Here is a 15,331-nt window from a genome sequence, read left to right on the forward strand (position 1 = left end):
CTTAACAAAAATATTGCCTTTTAAAAAATTAAATTTAATTTTTTTAAAATTTGATAATTTTAGACTAAAATAGTAAAAAGAAAATTCTTCATAAAATTAAATAAATTTAGTAAGAATGATTAAAATATATATAAATATTTTTTAATAATAAAAAACTCTCACAAAGAAAAAATTCTAGAGTCTGTCACTGCTAATAGCAATACCCTCTAATAATTATTAGTGGCTTATACATCATACATTTTATATAATGATATTTGTGCATCAAAGTTATTTTTCCTTTTTATACATATTGTGTACTTGCAATGAGATCATGATATTTAGAGGCTGCACATATATGAGAAAAATCTATCCAAAAATATCACATAATGGATACTTCCTAGCTCTTACTTATGCTTTTGGAAGATAGTGACATATATAGAAATATATTTCTTTGCTTCTATATTCATTTTATTAATAGATAGATATTATATAGTGGGTCTAAGAGAACATATATAAAACTGTAGACTTTCTTTAGTGCTTATCATAAATACAATTATTAATTTGTCTTCATTGTGTGATATCAAATAAATCAAGTAATTTGATAATTTGAGCCAAGACATTGAAAGGTGAAATTAAAAGTCATCTATATATGACTACCATAGACAATGAAATAGTTGGTCACGTAATTCTTTAATTAATGTTCATTTTCATAAATTTTGTAATTTTAAATTATAGAAAAATATAATTTTATTGAATACTTACATTTATCATAACATATTTTAATTTAATAATTACTATGAAAAATTATTTATTATTTACAAGACGACATCTTTGTAGTATTGTTGAACACCACTAATATCTAATAACAATGTTTTTTTATTTTGACAATTTCCACCTGATTGAGATTAACATCATTGCTCCATTAAATTAATCAGTGCAGTTAATTACATAATCAACAACTATTCTAACAATGCTTTTATATGTAAGCACCTAAGTATTACACATCAAACATTTCTTTTACATACACAGAAAAGATGGCAGAGTACCTAAATATTAACACTTAACACCTTTACAGCTACCTACCTTCAGATAAAATTTCTCCTCCATTCCAAAGGGGCAGTAACTTTCCTTAATGTCCAAACCCCAGTTGCAGATTGGCTTATTATAAGTTGGAACAAGTGGAATATTTCGGCCTGAGACGACGGAGCAATTAGTTGCTGGAGAATTTGCTCAAGGGAATAGCAAATGATTCAAGTTGTAATGTAAACAATGGTTCTTCTTGCATTTTAAATCAGCAGACAACCAGAAAGATCCATCTATGGCAGCGCTTCTTCAAAAACTTCTTCGAAGTTTTCGGGCATTGTATGATGTTCTTTAATGGCTTCTCCTCCATTCTTTTAATCCACTATCATTTAGTCAGTGTAGTTTAAAATGTTTCGATGAGTTGGGGTATTCGGGTATATCATGATACAAGTGTTTTAGTATGAACAGAGCAGTATCGAAATCCCTCCAGTACTTTCTGCAGACCAAGATGCAAAGATAAAGAGACTTTGAGCAACAGAACATACAAATATGAGTTAAAATATTTATGCGTCTCTCTAGCTAAAATGAAGTGTAGTTGAGAAGTAGAATTATGAGAATAAAAAGGATACAGTTCAGAGCATAAATTTATGGTTTTAGGATCCCCGCCTAATCCTACAATATTTCGAGACCAGAATACAATAGTAATTGCTATGTAGAGGGACTCGAAAACTTCAGAATTTGTTAACGCTCTTTAGTTGAATTTATGGTAATTTTTGTTTGTGAAACAATAACACTTAACACTTCAATAATTGATGTGGCATGCTTATTGAGTAAATAACACTATAAATGACATCAAATTCCATTGCAGTCTGCTTCATTTTCATCAACTAAAAAACTCTGGAACGCTAAATACCAAGCAAGTAAATAAAAATTAAAGTAAATTTACACATACGTGTGAGATCCAATGGCTGATAAATATGGATGTCGAAATGTTTCATCCTGCATGATCAAACACAAAATCACTCTCATTGAGAAAATGAGTTTTAATTTTAACATTTAAGCGCACAAACACCGACATTTTTATGTCTGAAAAAATCAACAAGGATTAGTCTAATTCAAGCAAGACCTGAGAGGGAGTCAAACAGGATCTAACTAAGATAATTAATATTAGCCGAACATTAGGAATGCAACAAAAGGAATAGGAATATGCATGAACACTGGCAAAGAATTAAACCCCTAGCATTTGAACAGCATAACAATTTGAATTGAGTGATATTGGCAGAAATGTTTTGCTCGGGCTGCATACTTAAATCGAGCCAGATGTTACAACCAGAAGATACAAAGCTCATGAACGCTAAACAGCAGAATTACAATGTTGCATTATCCACCAGCTCCAATAGTCAACTTAGTGGTTTAATTCTTTCAATTTTTTCCTTTCAAGTTGAAAAGGTTTATTTAGTTTAACATTTAAAGTTGGGATGTTAAGTGTCAGTGTGGTACTAGAGCTTTAAGCACAGTACTTCATGTCATCTATGGTTTCTATCTTGGGGGAAGAAAAGTATATAAATTCTTATTCAAATTGTTTATTCTAAGAATAAAATAACAACACAGGAAAGTTGGGTGTCATTTTCAACACAATAAGTAATAACCTTAATCTGATACCAAAAAAATTATGTTGAGATACAAAGGCACATAAATAAGTGAATGAATGGGTGAAGCTACACACCTGAAGCACATAATCAATCCTCCCTTCCACACTTCCTGTCAATCTCTTCATCATAAGAGAACCATAAGATGGCTCTTTTTCATCCGAAGTTTCAGCGTCATCTGTGAAAAGAAAACAAAATCAGAAAAAGAGCATACTTCATTATCAGCTTCCTCTTTTTCGAAGTATTTAACCTTCACATACGTCTCTCCATATGCTAGAAAATAAAGAAGTAACTACAGAAAGGGGTAAAGCAAAATACCTTCTATTCTATCATCATTTTGAGACTGGCAAATAGTCAAAACTTTAACCTGTTCAACAAAAGAAAATTAGTATTAGTACAATGATATGTTCTCATAGATTGCAAGAAACTAAATGCCAGCCACACATGTTAAGGGTGACTTAACAAATTGAATATGTAACAGCACTTATGTTAGACCCTGATATTAAGTAAAAAAATAGTGTGTGTTGATAAAGAAAGAAGCTATATCAAGTAACTCACTACAATATCTTTAAATTATGTTACATATGGGAATAATTATAATACATTTAGGCAAAATTATATTAAAAGAATTAAAATGCAAATAAATAAAACCCACCCTTATATAGTAGAGATGATCCATAAAAGCTTGTGTCTGAGCAGCTACATTTTCAGAAAATTCCTACACAATATAGTATCAACATATCAGCACAAAAACCACAAGGATGGATGAAGAGAGTGACAAAGAAATGACTATATATACTTCAAAAACATTACCTGAAATCCAATGTACAACCTCCTTCCACCTTTGTGGTAGGGTACAATAACAGGTCGTTTGCTAACGTATTCTTTACACACAAGTGGTTCTATTCTGCAAGAATATATTTACATAAGTTCCATTTTCTAGGTTTACTTAAAAATATTATGTGAAGGAAGTTTATGGTAACTAACGATTCAAGAAAAACTATGCTTCTAAAATAATTTATTCGAGCAATAACATTCAAGAATGTAACATGAGCTAAGTGGTTTTTTATTTCTCCCAATAGATATCTGGTCAAAAAACTTATGCTACACCAAATGACATAAAAGTTACTATTGATTCTATGAGTGCCTTTTAAGTAATCAAGATCAAACCACACATAAATTGCAAAACCCAAACTCTGCTTCCAGGAGCTGGTATGCTATCTAAAGGGAGATGATATAGATAGCGTATATAATGTCCTGAAAAATATATGGTTAAAACCATTCTTTAATGTTGGTAACCAAGCTATAAGATAGACATGCCCATTGGCAGAACAACAACTAGAAAACTAAAGCAGATATGAGAGTAGTTGTGTTCATTAGGCAGTCTAGTTACAGATCAAGATTAGCCTAAGGTTATTTTGGGGACTTTGAATCCTGGACCACATACACACTCACCCTCAAGAAGCAGCTGAACCTAAGAATTGCAATAGTTTCTCTTGCTCCTGAGTGTAATCACAAAGGATAATGCTAACCTATTTTTTTTAAAAAAAAAAAAAAGAAAGAAAGAGAAAGGATCCTCTTGTCTTAGAAAGGACCCTCCCCGACATAAATTGAAAAGCCTCACTTCTGGCGGAGGAAAACCATGATTACAATTCCAAACAAAACAGTAAGGCCTAGGGCAAATATCACTCTCCAAAACTGACCCAAAAAAACTAATCAAAGCCTCTTACTGTAAATATGGTCAAGTTGTCTACTCTCTCTCTCTAACACTCAAGTATCTTGCGTTGCTTTTGGAAACCTAGGTAGGGAATATCAGATAAGTTTAAGCTATGCCCTGCATGCATTGAATTCTAGAGAAAGTGAGTTTTACTATGTTATCATGATTAGCAAAATGTAATTCAAACTGGTCTTATGTGTCATCAGATAGGTGTGAAGTAAACCTATATGCCACAGGATCAAAAGGGTGGAAAACGTTAAACATTTGCCGACAGGCAGGCATTTCTTCATTGATATTCTCCTCCGCCCAGTACTCTTGCCCTTTTCCTGGAATAGAAAAGAAAACGTTTCAATTAATAAAAAAACATTTCAATTAATAAAACTCTTATCATAGTAGTGAATTCTTTTTTGGGTTAAACAACATCAAAGAGCAAGTTCAAAAGTAAAAATCAAATCATAGACATAGGCACCAAGAACACCTCCAATAGCAGCCTTTACCTCCCAATCAATTTGATCAAGCAAGGTGGATTATTGAAAGAAAACAAAAAAAGAAAAAGGAAAATGTGTGTGCTTTAGAACAGTGGTAAGCACAAGTCGAAGAATTAAAACCCTTGTGTGGATATGAAAGAAAATGAATATAACCATACAATCCTTGACAAAGATGGTTACACTTTTTTTTTTTTTTGCCAAATAGTTATGCTCATTTTCTTTTCCACCAAAAATAAAGTTAGCATGTTCAAGAAATATTCAATTAGTACTTACTACTTAGTATTAGTACATCATAAAAAATGCTAGAAGCCTCAAAAGACTCCTAAAGGAGAAATAAGATTACAGGAATAGTACACCACAAATGACACCACATCATACCAAACTAAACTTGTCAATCCCTAAAATGAAAGCATGTAGATTACCAATCCCTATTCGAACATTACGCACAGCAAGGAAGACTCCCAGGGGTGACCCAACTGCAAAAAATGTGTCAACCTGAAATATATAATATTAGTGTTTAATGAGTCACATGATCCAAAAAAGGTTATATAAGTGAATATCTAAGACTAGATTTCACATCTCAAGAAGGGGGAAAAAGACATGTAAGATCATAAAAACAACACCTTAAATTCTAGTTTCGTGTATTTTATATAAGGGGTATAACTCTCAGGTATATCATCATGCTCAGCTGGCAGCTTCTCAGATACTGGATTTACTGAAGTCTCAAGCATCTCCTTGTTCTCTGTGCATGTTAACATTATATTGAAGATCTATTAGACAATGAAGTTTTTTATATAAACTAGAACCAGAGAGAATATAAAAGAAATAATGTAAGGGTTAGTAACCACCTTGCTGTAATTCTAGACTCCTATCTTCACCACCACATGGTGATTCCAATTCTGCTATTTTTACCTTTAGAGTGTCAATCTGAAACAAGAAAATATTAATTCTACATGAAATGCAAAAAAAGTGCCTTTAAAGGTTACAAAGAATATAAAATGAAATTCGAAAATATTCTTTAACCTCTTTACGCAATAATTCAATTATTTTGTCTCTATCATTTGTATCTTCGCATAATTCTTCAGCTACTGTTCCTAAATCATCACTGGGGACTCCACAATTGATGCTTGTCTCTAAGATATCACTTTCATAAGGGACCTTGTCCTGATAACTATCAACTGATTCGTTGACACCTTCCTTATCACTTGGTTGTTTAGAGTTAAAAGTCATTGCAGTGACCTCATCAGGATCGGATGTAACGGGACTCATAATAGTAGAAAAATCTTCAATATTTTTGTCCAATTTATCTTCCTCGTGTATCAAAAAAGCTTGTTGTGAACCTGTATCATTGATTTCACCAATTCCAGATTGATTATTCATATCATTTGAAGATTTTTCATGCCCCATCATGTCATTGATTTCACCAATTCCAGATTTACTATTTATATCATTTGAAGATTTTTCATCTTGAGCATGTTCCTTGAATATCCAATCCATAGGAAATGTGGAGGTCAGATTCTCCTGGTGGCAAAGAATGTCATAAGAGAGGACGCTTCCCAAAGAATGACCGTATATGGAAACCTGAACAGTTGTTAAGAGTGAGACTAGAATATTTGCTGCAATAAATTTACGGAGTCATACGTGAACATTAGAATAATCATAATTTGTTAGCCTATACCTTCCCGTTATAGCCAGGATTCCTCTTAAGAAACTTCAAATATAAGCGATTTAGCTGATTGGATACCTAGGGAAAAAGAAACTATTCATCAGTTCATGATAAGTCTTCCTCTTACTAACTCTGACAAAGCGCATTATATGCCATATCAACAAGCAAAAAGCCCAACTAAGCAATCAGCAAAAAAGATAGCTAAAACAGCTCTGAGAGAAAACCTAATAATGGCTGGATGAAAAGTGCCAACGGATTATCAGTAATAAAAGAAAAATTAAGTAGCTGGCCTCTGAGATGGGGAAATATAGTTATTAAATCACATTTGGATATCAACTGGATCCATAGACATAGTAATTAAATAAATCCAATTGGCCAAGAGCTTGCCAGATAGTTCATCGAATACAGCTAGATTAATTTTTGCTCTTTTTAAGAAAAATCTGAGTAGGATGCCCCGGGGCATACAGATGATATCATACCATCTTTTATTTAATTCTGTAAGCCAATTACTTTTTTATTTTATTTTTTTGTTGAAATATGAGAATTGATGAAGAAAAAATCATTAAATAATGAGTGCCGCGATATACATAATCCTTTAACACATTAGTCAATAAGAACCCAAGCAATACAGACATCACAATAATGGACCAGGAAATCGAACATAGCAAATACGTTAAAGGACACCTTTAACACTTAATAATGAAGCAGTGACTTATAAATTAAGAATACACTACCGAGTTGATAATGTCCTGACAGTAGACGGGGCTCATGTAGTACAATACATCATGCACAGTTGCACTCAGCATCACGCGTAATCCCCTTACACCATCTAATGTAATATTGTCAACTGCACTTTCGCCGCTAAGTTTCAAACCTTTTCTCCACTGAAATGTGAAAAATATGACAGCTGAGTGAGTCAAAGTCATAAATGTAATACATAAACTGATACATAAATCAGCTACTCATGAATCAAACATAACATAAAGCAGAGTTATTCAATCACCTAAGTATCAAGATAAACATAACTGTTTTCAGCAACTTAAATAAATAAATAGAAGAGGAAAATCTCAAACCAACCCCACACATACAAAAAAGAAACTTTAACCTGATCTTTCATACTAAATTATTAGTGATCTAGCAAATATTCAAATTTCATAACTAACATGTCATCATAACAACTCAATCCCTTATATTTTTTGGGGATATGTTTGAATCAGATTTCGTACTTAGTAGTAAGATCTTCATGAAGCAGGCATAAGTACTTTTTCTGTCAGGTAATTACTAAATCATCATTTAGTGATAGACACGGCAATTTCTGTTAGACCTCCTATTCGGTACACGAACTCTAGGAGAAGAGCTACACCACACACCACTTATTTAGTTTCATTAATTTAGCATCCTAGTTGTATTTAGGACTGGTTTAGTTCTATGGTATTGGTATTGCTGACTAAATTAATGAGAGGTTTTATTAATACTGACTGGACAAATTAATTAGATAAGTCCATGTCACTAAGTTTAAGGCTCCTGATTGTATATATAGCTGAGTGGGTTATTGAGAGATTAGAGATTTAATCTCTGGTTGGGACTTGGGAGTCACCAAATTACTCGAAAACTTGGGAAAGATTGTTTCTTGATATCAAAAGAGTGACATTTGTCAAATTTATCTATTTTCTACCAATTTCAGGAATCAAACTGACTGAAATAATTATTCACTTGCCTGGCATGGTATATAAAGAACTCTTTGAGTGCCACGTTGGTGGGAAGTAAGGTGTTGCTCAGCAAGAATTGCAGTAATTTGTCTGACATTACCAACATCATCAACCAAATTAGATTTCTCCAGTCTCTGGCCAATACCATGAACCATAAACACCAGGTGTCGAACGGGAACCTGACCAAAACATGTAACTTTAATCTCTTGGAAAACAATCAAATATCACTGTGACCTAAACCATAAAGGACAAATAAACTGCTACACCAGTAGAAATTTTAAATTCCGATTCCTACAATCAAATATCACTACTGATAGCTAAAAATTCGAATTACTTAAATCGCATGAAAGAAAAATGTTTCCAATGTCAAGAAATAGCCTTTATACTCCCAACTCTGTGATAACCCACCATATTTATAGTTTGATGAGATTCAAATATATGGAACACTTCACAGTAGCACAAATCTTAAAATTAGAATTTGACTAATTACTAAAACTTTCTGGTTTAGATACTTGAATGAGTTTATTTCATTATTTCACACTCCTCTGCTTTCTTAGAGGATTGCAAAGAAATATCACAAGAAGCAATGTGAAAACACTCAGCATGTTTAACTTCGTCCCCACAATTTCATTGAGGCTGTAGAGCCCATGACAAATTCGCTTCACAAAGCATCCAATTCTTGACATGATCTGTTTATTTATAATACAGTATAGGATTATGACAGTAATAATGATTGGTGATAATGCAATATCAAATCCAACTTGCAACCAAACAGCATAACAAAAAAATCACACCAAACAAGCTTTTAACCATCAATTGTACATGGTGTGGTGGCCGTTTGCAATAAGTGATTAAACATATGCTACATAATAAGTGTAAGTGTTTAAGCATAAATTACGTGCACTCTAATCAAATCATCGCTCATCTACATTAGTAGCTATCTGCATACGGTGATGTTTTATACATTGAGCATAATTTAAAAAGTTCATGCGAACAACAGTACAACATTGGTTAGGATCAAACATAAAATAAAATATTAAAGTGCGGTAATTGTGTGCAGATATAATATCAACAAACTGGAGTAACGTATGCATAATTTAAACGTATGCATATACCTGTGAGCAGTAATCATCCATTTCCTCTTCTTTTTGCTGACGCAAATCATCCTATGTAAGAAGAACACAAAAGAGAATATATTTAGAAGGCAGATATGTTGTTTTCTTTTCATTTTTCCTATCTACAGATGATGGAAGAATTTTGACTTGAATCACATTAATGTTCACAAAAATGTACATAATAAATTGTTTATACAAACAGATATTGTAAAGCAGGACAAGAAAGAACAGTTAAAGTCAAGTCCACACATAATGGAAATTAGTGAAATAGTATACTATATCCAGAATTTTATACCTACATTCTCAACCTTATATATTTCTGATAATTCCAAAACAGAGGAAGATTACAAGTGAAAGAAAAGGTGTGATTCATAACAAGTATACAGAATAATGAAGGTGATAAATATTTGTTGCTATTAGAGCATTAGAAATGACCTGCGTTGGTTTTAGTGAGTCAGATTTAGAGTATCCACGTCTTAATTTGACTCCGTTTCCACCTAATGGAATAATGCTAGAAAAGCCAGAAACATCAAAATTTATCCAAGCCTCCCAAGTATCATCTTCTCCAAGAAAAAGTGCATGTAGTCCCTAAAAGTGCATGTCCAAAGAAAATTAATGTATCAGATACAACAATTTTAATAATTAATAAGTTCAACATCAATGTGCAAACATACCGGAGTAGAGCCTTGCAGATCAATTCGAGCTGCAAAAAGTCCTGAGGGTTGAAAAGTTCTACGGTGCCAAACCTGGAAATAATTACCAGCTCAGGCTAGAATGTTCACCATTTTATTTAGATTTGATTAATACAAGATATTCATGTTCAAAACAAATAGAATGAGGTTTACAAGAGAAAAATTCACACTCTGGACCACACTTACTGGAACCGAATTTCACGAATCTATGATAAAAGAAAGGCTAATTAGGATTTTTGCTCCCTGAACTTTTAAGATCGTTGAAAATGCCCCCTGAACTATTTAGATTGTTGGATTTAAGGATTTTTTTCCAATTTTAGTAAAAAAGTCTAATATAGATGAAAGTCCAGGGGCCATGATTTAGTACATGTCAAAGTTCGAGGGTTATGATTTGGTAGATATCAAAGTCTGGGGAGCATGCTTTAGTATATAAACAATCACTGAAGTAGTAAAATTGAATGAAATTAGACAAAAGTCCTTAAATCCAACAATCTCAATAGTTCAGGGGGCATTTTTAACGACCTTAAAAGTTCAGGGGGCATGATTTGGTACATGTCAAAGTTCAGGGGGCAAAAATCCTAATTAGCCTAAAAGAAATATCCATTTTTTAGGAAGGTATGGAATCTGGCTAATACTTTTAACAGTAAAACTATATATTTCTACGATATGACCCTAAAGCCTAAACATGGTTATTATCATTCAATCAAACCTGACTTCGGTATGCAACCTCCAATTGCTCAGAAACATCTTCACGAAGCGGGAGCCAATCAAGTCCCCCTTTACGAGCAAACCAATGGCCTCTTAGAACACGTCGGTTTTCTCCACTCCAATAAACAGGGAAACTGTGCCTCCTCAATAAGTCTACCTACATAAGTTTTGATGTTTAATTTTATGAGAGTAACTCTTTTTAAATCTGGTTACTCTTTTGTGCTTCTCTCTTTTAATAAAGCTCTTTCTTTCAATTCCAAACATAAGAACAAACAAAAAGAGAAGAAAGAACACCTCATAAAGCCCTCCCTTTACAGGAACCCCAACTCTCTCTTCTTCTTCTTTACATGATTCAGCTAACTCAGGACCCTTTGGAGAAGATGCATTTGGTTGTGTATCCAACTTCTTGCTAGAACTGGGATGTCCATTTGGACCTACACTACACTCAGCATACTCTTTCCACCAATAAGACAGCAACTCTTCCTCCCTCTGTGAACGTATGATCAACAAACAAGTAGCCAATCCGTCAGCACACCTAGTAATTAACAAGATTCACCTCCATCAAGCTAAAATGCACATACATACTAATCAAAATTTCAGAATAAGGGTCCTAGAGCATAACAAAATCTCCAAATGAATATAAAAAAAAGAACATGATTCAAATAAATGACCTGCAAAAAAGATGCCTCAATTGCAAGAGAATCCCTCATACCAAACCGAAAATAGTCACCTTTCCCAATTATCTCAGTTGGAGGGAAAGAAGCAGCTAACTCTGTTCATGAAACCCACAAACATCAATGCCATCATTAACTTGTACCAACATATAAACTAAGTAACAATCAGTAATGATTTCAATTCAAAAAAAAATGAATACTTTAGCCAAAAATAGAAATGTAAGGCTTACCATCATCGACCAAAGGAACCTTACAAAAGTACCACCTTACATCTTCACCATCAGAAGGACTTCGAGTCTGCTTATGATACTTCCGACGACCTTTACACTGTTCAATTACATCTTCCAATCGAGCAATGTTGGAAGGCGTATTTTTCAACAAATCAGGTGATGCTTCTTCAATCCCAGTCCCAGAGCCTGAGGCACCAGTTGCTTCCGAAACCAGCAAAGGAGCAACCTCTTCATTCCTTCCATACTCTCCCTCTTTATCCGCCATTAGAATAATTCCAAAGCAATGATTACAAAATCGGTTTTCTCAATTTCAACAACAGTAAAACCCAAAGGAGTTGTTGATCCATGGCATAACTGGAAAAGGGGGTAATTCTGAAATTGAGAATAGTGAATGGAGAATAAGGAAGAAAAGTTATGGGGAAGAAGGAGAGGTGTGACGGGTAGATGATCTCATTCTCACCAACGACAACGCCAAGAACCAAAATTGGTGGCGGTTACGTGATTATTTAGTTTTCTTTTTTTAATAATCACATTCAATTAATTTGTCATTTTTTATTTTAATTAATTTTTACACTTCAAATTATGGCTAATTAAGATTGTTTTTCCGAGATGTATGAAATCATGCCCTTAAATTTTTTTGATCGTTAAAAATTTTTTCTAAAACATTGAGATTGTTAGATTTAAGGAATTTTGTCTAATTTTAGTAAAAAAAATTCTAATATAGATGAAAGTTCAGGGGGCATAATTTAGTACATATCAAAGTTCGAGGGGTATGTTTTAGTAGATATCAAAGTTGGGAAGCATGATTTAGTACATAAACAATTACTGTAACAGTAAAGTTTAATAAAATTAGACAAAAGTTCTTAAATCTAACCATCTTAAGGAAAATTTTTAACGACCAAAAAAGTTTAGGGGGCATGATTTGATACTTGTCAAAATTCAAAGAAAAAAAGTTCTAATTAGCCTAAAATTATTTTACAAAATTATATGCTCAAATATTTATATTACACTATTATTTTTGTAAATTTTGTAATTATAACAAATACCATCATAAAGAAAAATTGAAAAGAAAATATTTAATTTTTATTAAGAATGATTTTTTTATTATTATTATTTTGTTACTTTTCTTCTCAAAATGATTTGGTCGGTTGGATCCTTTACATTATCCGATGCTTGTTTAGTTGGAGAGTTTTGAATTTAATTTGGAGCAAATAGAGCTGATTTTTGGAGAGTCAAACTCAAGATTGAGAGATTGTGACTAAATATTAATAGGATAGGATACTAGTATATTCGCATCTTTTCTTAGAATCCCATTTTAATTTGTTTTTTTTTTTAAAAATCACCCCATTTTAGTTAGTTACCTCTTGTTCTTTATTTTAGAGTTTTGTTTCATGAATTTTATGTATAAATTTATTTCATTTCATTTCATTTAATCATCACCAGCTAAACAATTAATTCTACCTTTCCTATTTCATCACTCCTATTGTGGTGTTTAGTTACAAGTTACTGGTTACTCTTTACCTTGGTGACTGGTGGTTGTGTTGGTCGTCATCACAAGTTAAAAATCAGTTTTGTTAGTTATTCCAAGTCAGCTTTGGAGCTGGTGTATCATATTTATATTATATAATATAAAGACTTCATTCATTTTAGTGAACGAGTTTTTGGTGAGATAAGAAAAGAGTTAAGCAATGTTGTTTTGAGAGAACTTTCTTATGTAATTGAGAGAAATTGGAGAAGACTGCATTTGAGTGTTCATATATATTTGTTAATATTGGAAATTACTAAAAAGTACTAGTTTAGTATTTTTTTTTAGAAAATCAAAAAATTTGATTTTTAAACCAAAAATTTAAAACCTAAAAAAACTATTCTTTTTTTTCAAAACCCCAAAAATACCCCCCTCACAATATTCTCTCTCTGCATCATCTCTCTCTCCCTCTATCTCACCCCAACCGCCCACCCTCACCCGAACCACCCTCACCCACCCACGTCAACCCCAACGCCGATCACCACCCTCACCCCCGTCGACCACGACCCCAACCCCTCCGACCCCAACCCCAACCCGAAAGAGCAACCCCAGTCTCTGAAACTTTTTTTTTTTTTTTCCTGCGATTTGAGAGAGGGAAGAAGACAAAGGTCCGATGGTCGGACCTTGGGGGTCCGATGGTCGGACCCATCGGACCCCCAAGGTCCGACCATCGGACCTTTGAATTTTTTTTTTTTTTTTCGCAATTTTGGAGTAGGGAGGAAGAAAGGGTCCGATGGTCGGACCCATCGGACCGTAAGGTCCGACCGCTTTAATTTTTTTTTTTTTTTTTTTCCCGCGATTTGAGAGAGAGGAAGAGAGAGGTCCGATGGTCGGACCTTGGGGTCCGATGGGTCCGATTGGTCGGACCCCATCGGACCCCATGGTCCGACCATCGGACCTGGGGTGTGGGATTATTGGGACCGGCTAGATAGAGAGAGAAAGAGAGATAGTTTTAGTTTGGGGGTATTTTTGGGGTTTTGAAAAAAAAGGTATAGTTTTTTTAGGGTTTTAATTATTGGTTTAAAAATCAAATTTTTTGATTTTCTAAGCATAGAAAATCAAATTTCCCTATTATAATTAGTGTAATTAAATATACTCATATAACTAATAAAATAATATCGATAACCAATCATAAAGTAACAATTATAATAAGTGATAAGCTTTATTGGTACTCAACAGCAATGCTCTTTATTAGTTGTCAAGGCTCTTCTACTCTAAAGTACACTAAATAAGTATTTTATATGAACTTATATAATCAAACATTATTTACGTAGTGTCATCATTAACATATAAAAATAATTATATATTTAAATACATCATAGAGTATGTTATGTAATTAGAATCTAATGAGATAGTCAGTTTAATTAACGATATTTAAAACATATGGTAATATCTTAATAACTATGTATTATTATTATTATTAAAAAATTAAATTTATTTATAATCGATAGTTAAATTTAAAGTAATTTACAGTATAAATGTTTAAGTTTAAATCTCATTTGTAAAAATTTTAGAATTAAACTTAAATAATAAATATTATTACCGCTAAAAATTAAAGGAAAAAAAACAAAAAAATACAAAAAAGGAAAAAAAATTACAAAAATACTTTGGGCCGGCCCATTAAACATTTATACAGTCTACATACAAATATTTACAAAAATACCACATGCACTAAGCCTTCAGCTGTACAGAGCGAACCATAAAGATGAAAATACGCGCTCGTTTCAAAACTGCAAAACAACCAAAATGAAACCAAAACGAGAAAAATACAACTATTAATTCAATTGATCTGATTCAAATAAAACTGATGAAAAAGCACAATGACCACAACTATATTAAATTGAATTAAGTGTTGTGGCTTTTCAAGTTGATTTACAGTTGCATCATTATTTTATATTAGTTTAATTCAATTGTTTGCAAGAATTTATTTTTTTGAAAGAATTGCAAGAATTTATTTTGGAAATAAGAAAAGGAGAAAACACTTTGAGAAATAGTTAGTTTCTGAAATAAATTTAAACGTTTCTTAATAGTTTCATTTTAGTTTTATTATAGTTTATTAACAGCAATAAATATAAATTGTAAATAAACAAGTATACAAACTATAATAAAACTATAAAAAAACTAAAAACAAACTGACAAGCAGAAACAACTCTACG

The 15,331-nt window shown here is 32.6% G+C and overlaps 1 protein-coding gene across 1 annotated transcript; it reads right to left on the reverse strand.

Annotated features, from left to right (window-relative positions):
• Positions 1-878: 878 nt before the first annotated feature.
• On the reverse strand, positions 879-12,147 carry LOC115716467 (phospholipase SGR2). Its single transcript, XM_030645273.2, has 21 exons — positions 11,651-12,147; positions 11,418-11,518; positions 11,041-11,235; positions 10,748-10,903; positions 10,021-10,092; positions 9,782-9,934; positions 9,347-9,397; positions 8,240-8,410; positions 7,257-7,406; positions 6,535-6,600; positions 5,880-6,437; positions 5,705-5,783; positions 5,480-5,598; positions 5,279-5,351; positions 4,592-4,694; positions 3,465-3,558; positions 3,307-3,369; positions 2,970-3,018; positions 2,729-2,829; positions 1,955-2,001; positions 879-1,498 (listed from the first exon to the last, which is right to left on the reverse strand). The coding sequence occupies exons 1-21, from the start codon at positions 11,913-11,915 to the stop codon at positions 1,396-1,398; spliced, it is 2,769 nt and encodes a 922-aa protein (XP_030501133.2). The 5' UTR covers positions 11,916-12,147; the 3' UTR covers positions 879-1,395.
• Positions 12,148-15,331: the final 3,184 nt, after the last annotated feature.

This window comes from Cannabis sativa, chromosome 5 (assembly GCF_029168945.1).
Source record: "Cannabis sativa cultivar Pink pepper isolate KNU-18-1 chromosome 5, ASM2916894v1, whole genome shotgun sequence".
NCBI lineage: Eukaryota > Viridiplantae > Streptophyta > Magnoliopsida > Rosales > Cannabaceae > Cannabis > Cannabis sativa.

Excerpts from the sequence above, each read along its gene's own strand:
- LOC115716467 (XM_030645273.2), bottom strand. The coding sequence starts at position 11,915 with ATGGCGGATAAAGAGGGAGAGTATGGAAGGAATGAAGAGGTTGCTCCT. Across the intron at positions 5,784-5,879 it reads TTGAATTATTGCGTAAAGAG|ATTGACACTCTAAAGGTAAA; the intron begins GTTAAAGAATAT and ends TTCTTGTTTCAG. Across the intron at positions 3,370-3,464 it reads GGTTGTACATTGGATTTCAG|GAATTTTCTGAAAATGTAGC; the intron begins GTAATGTTTTTG and ends TATATTGTGTAG.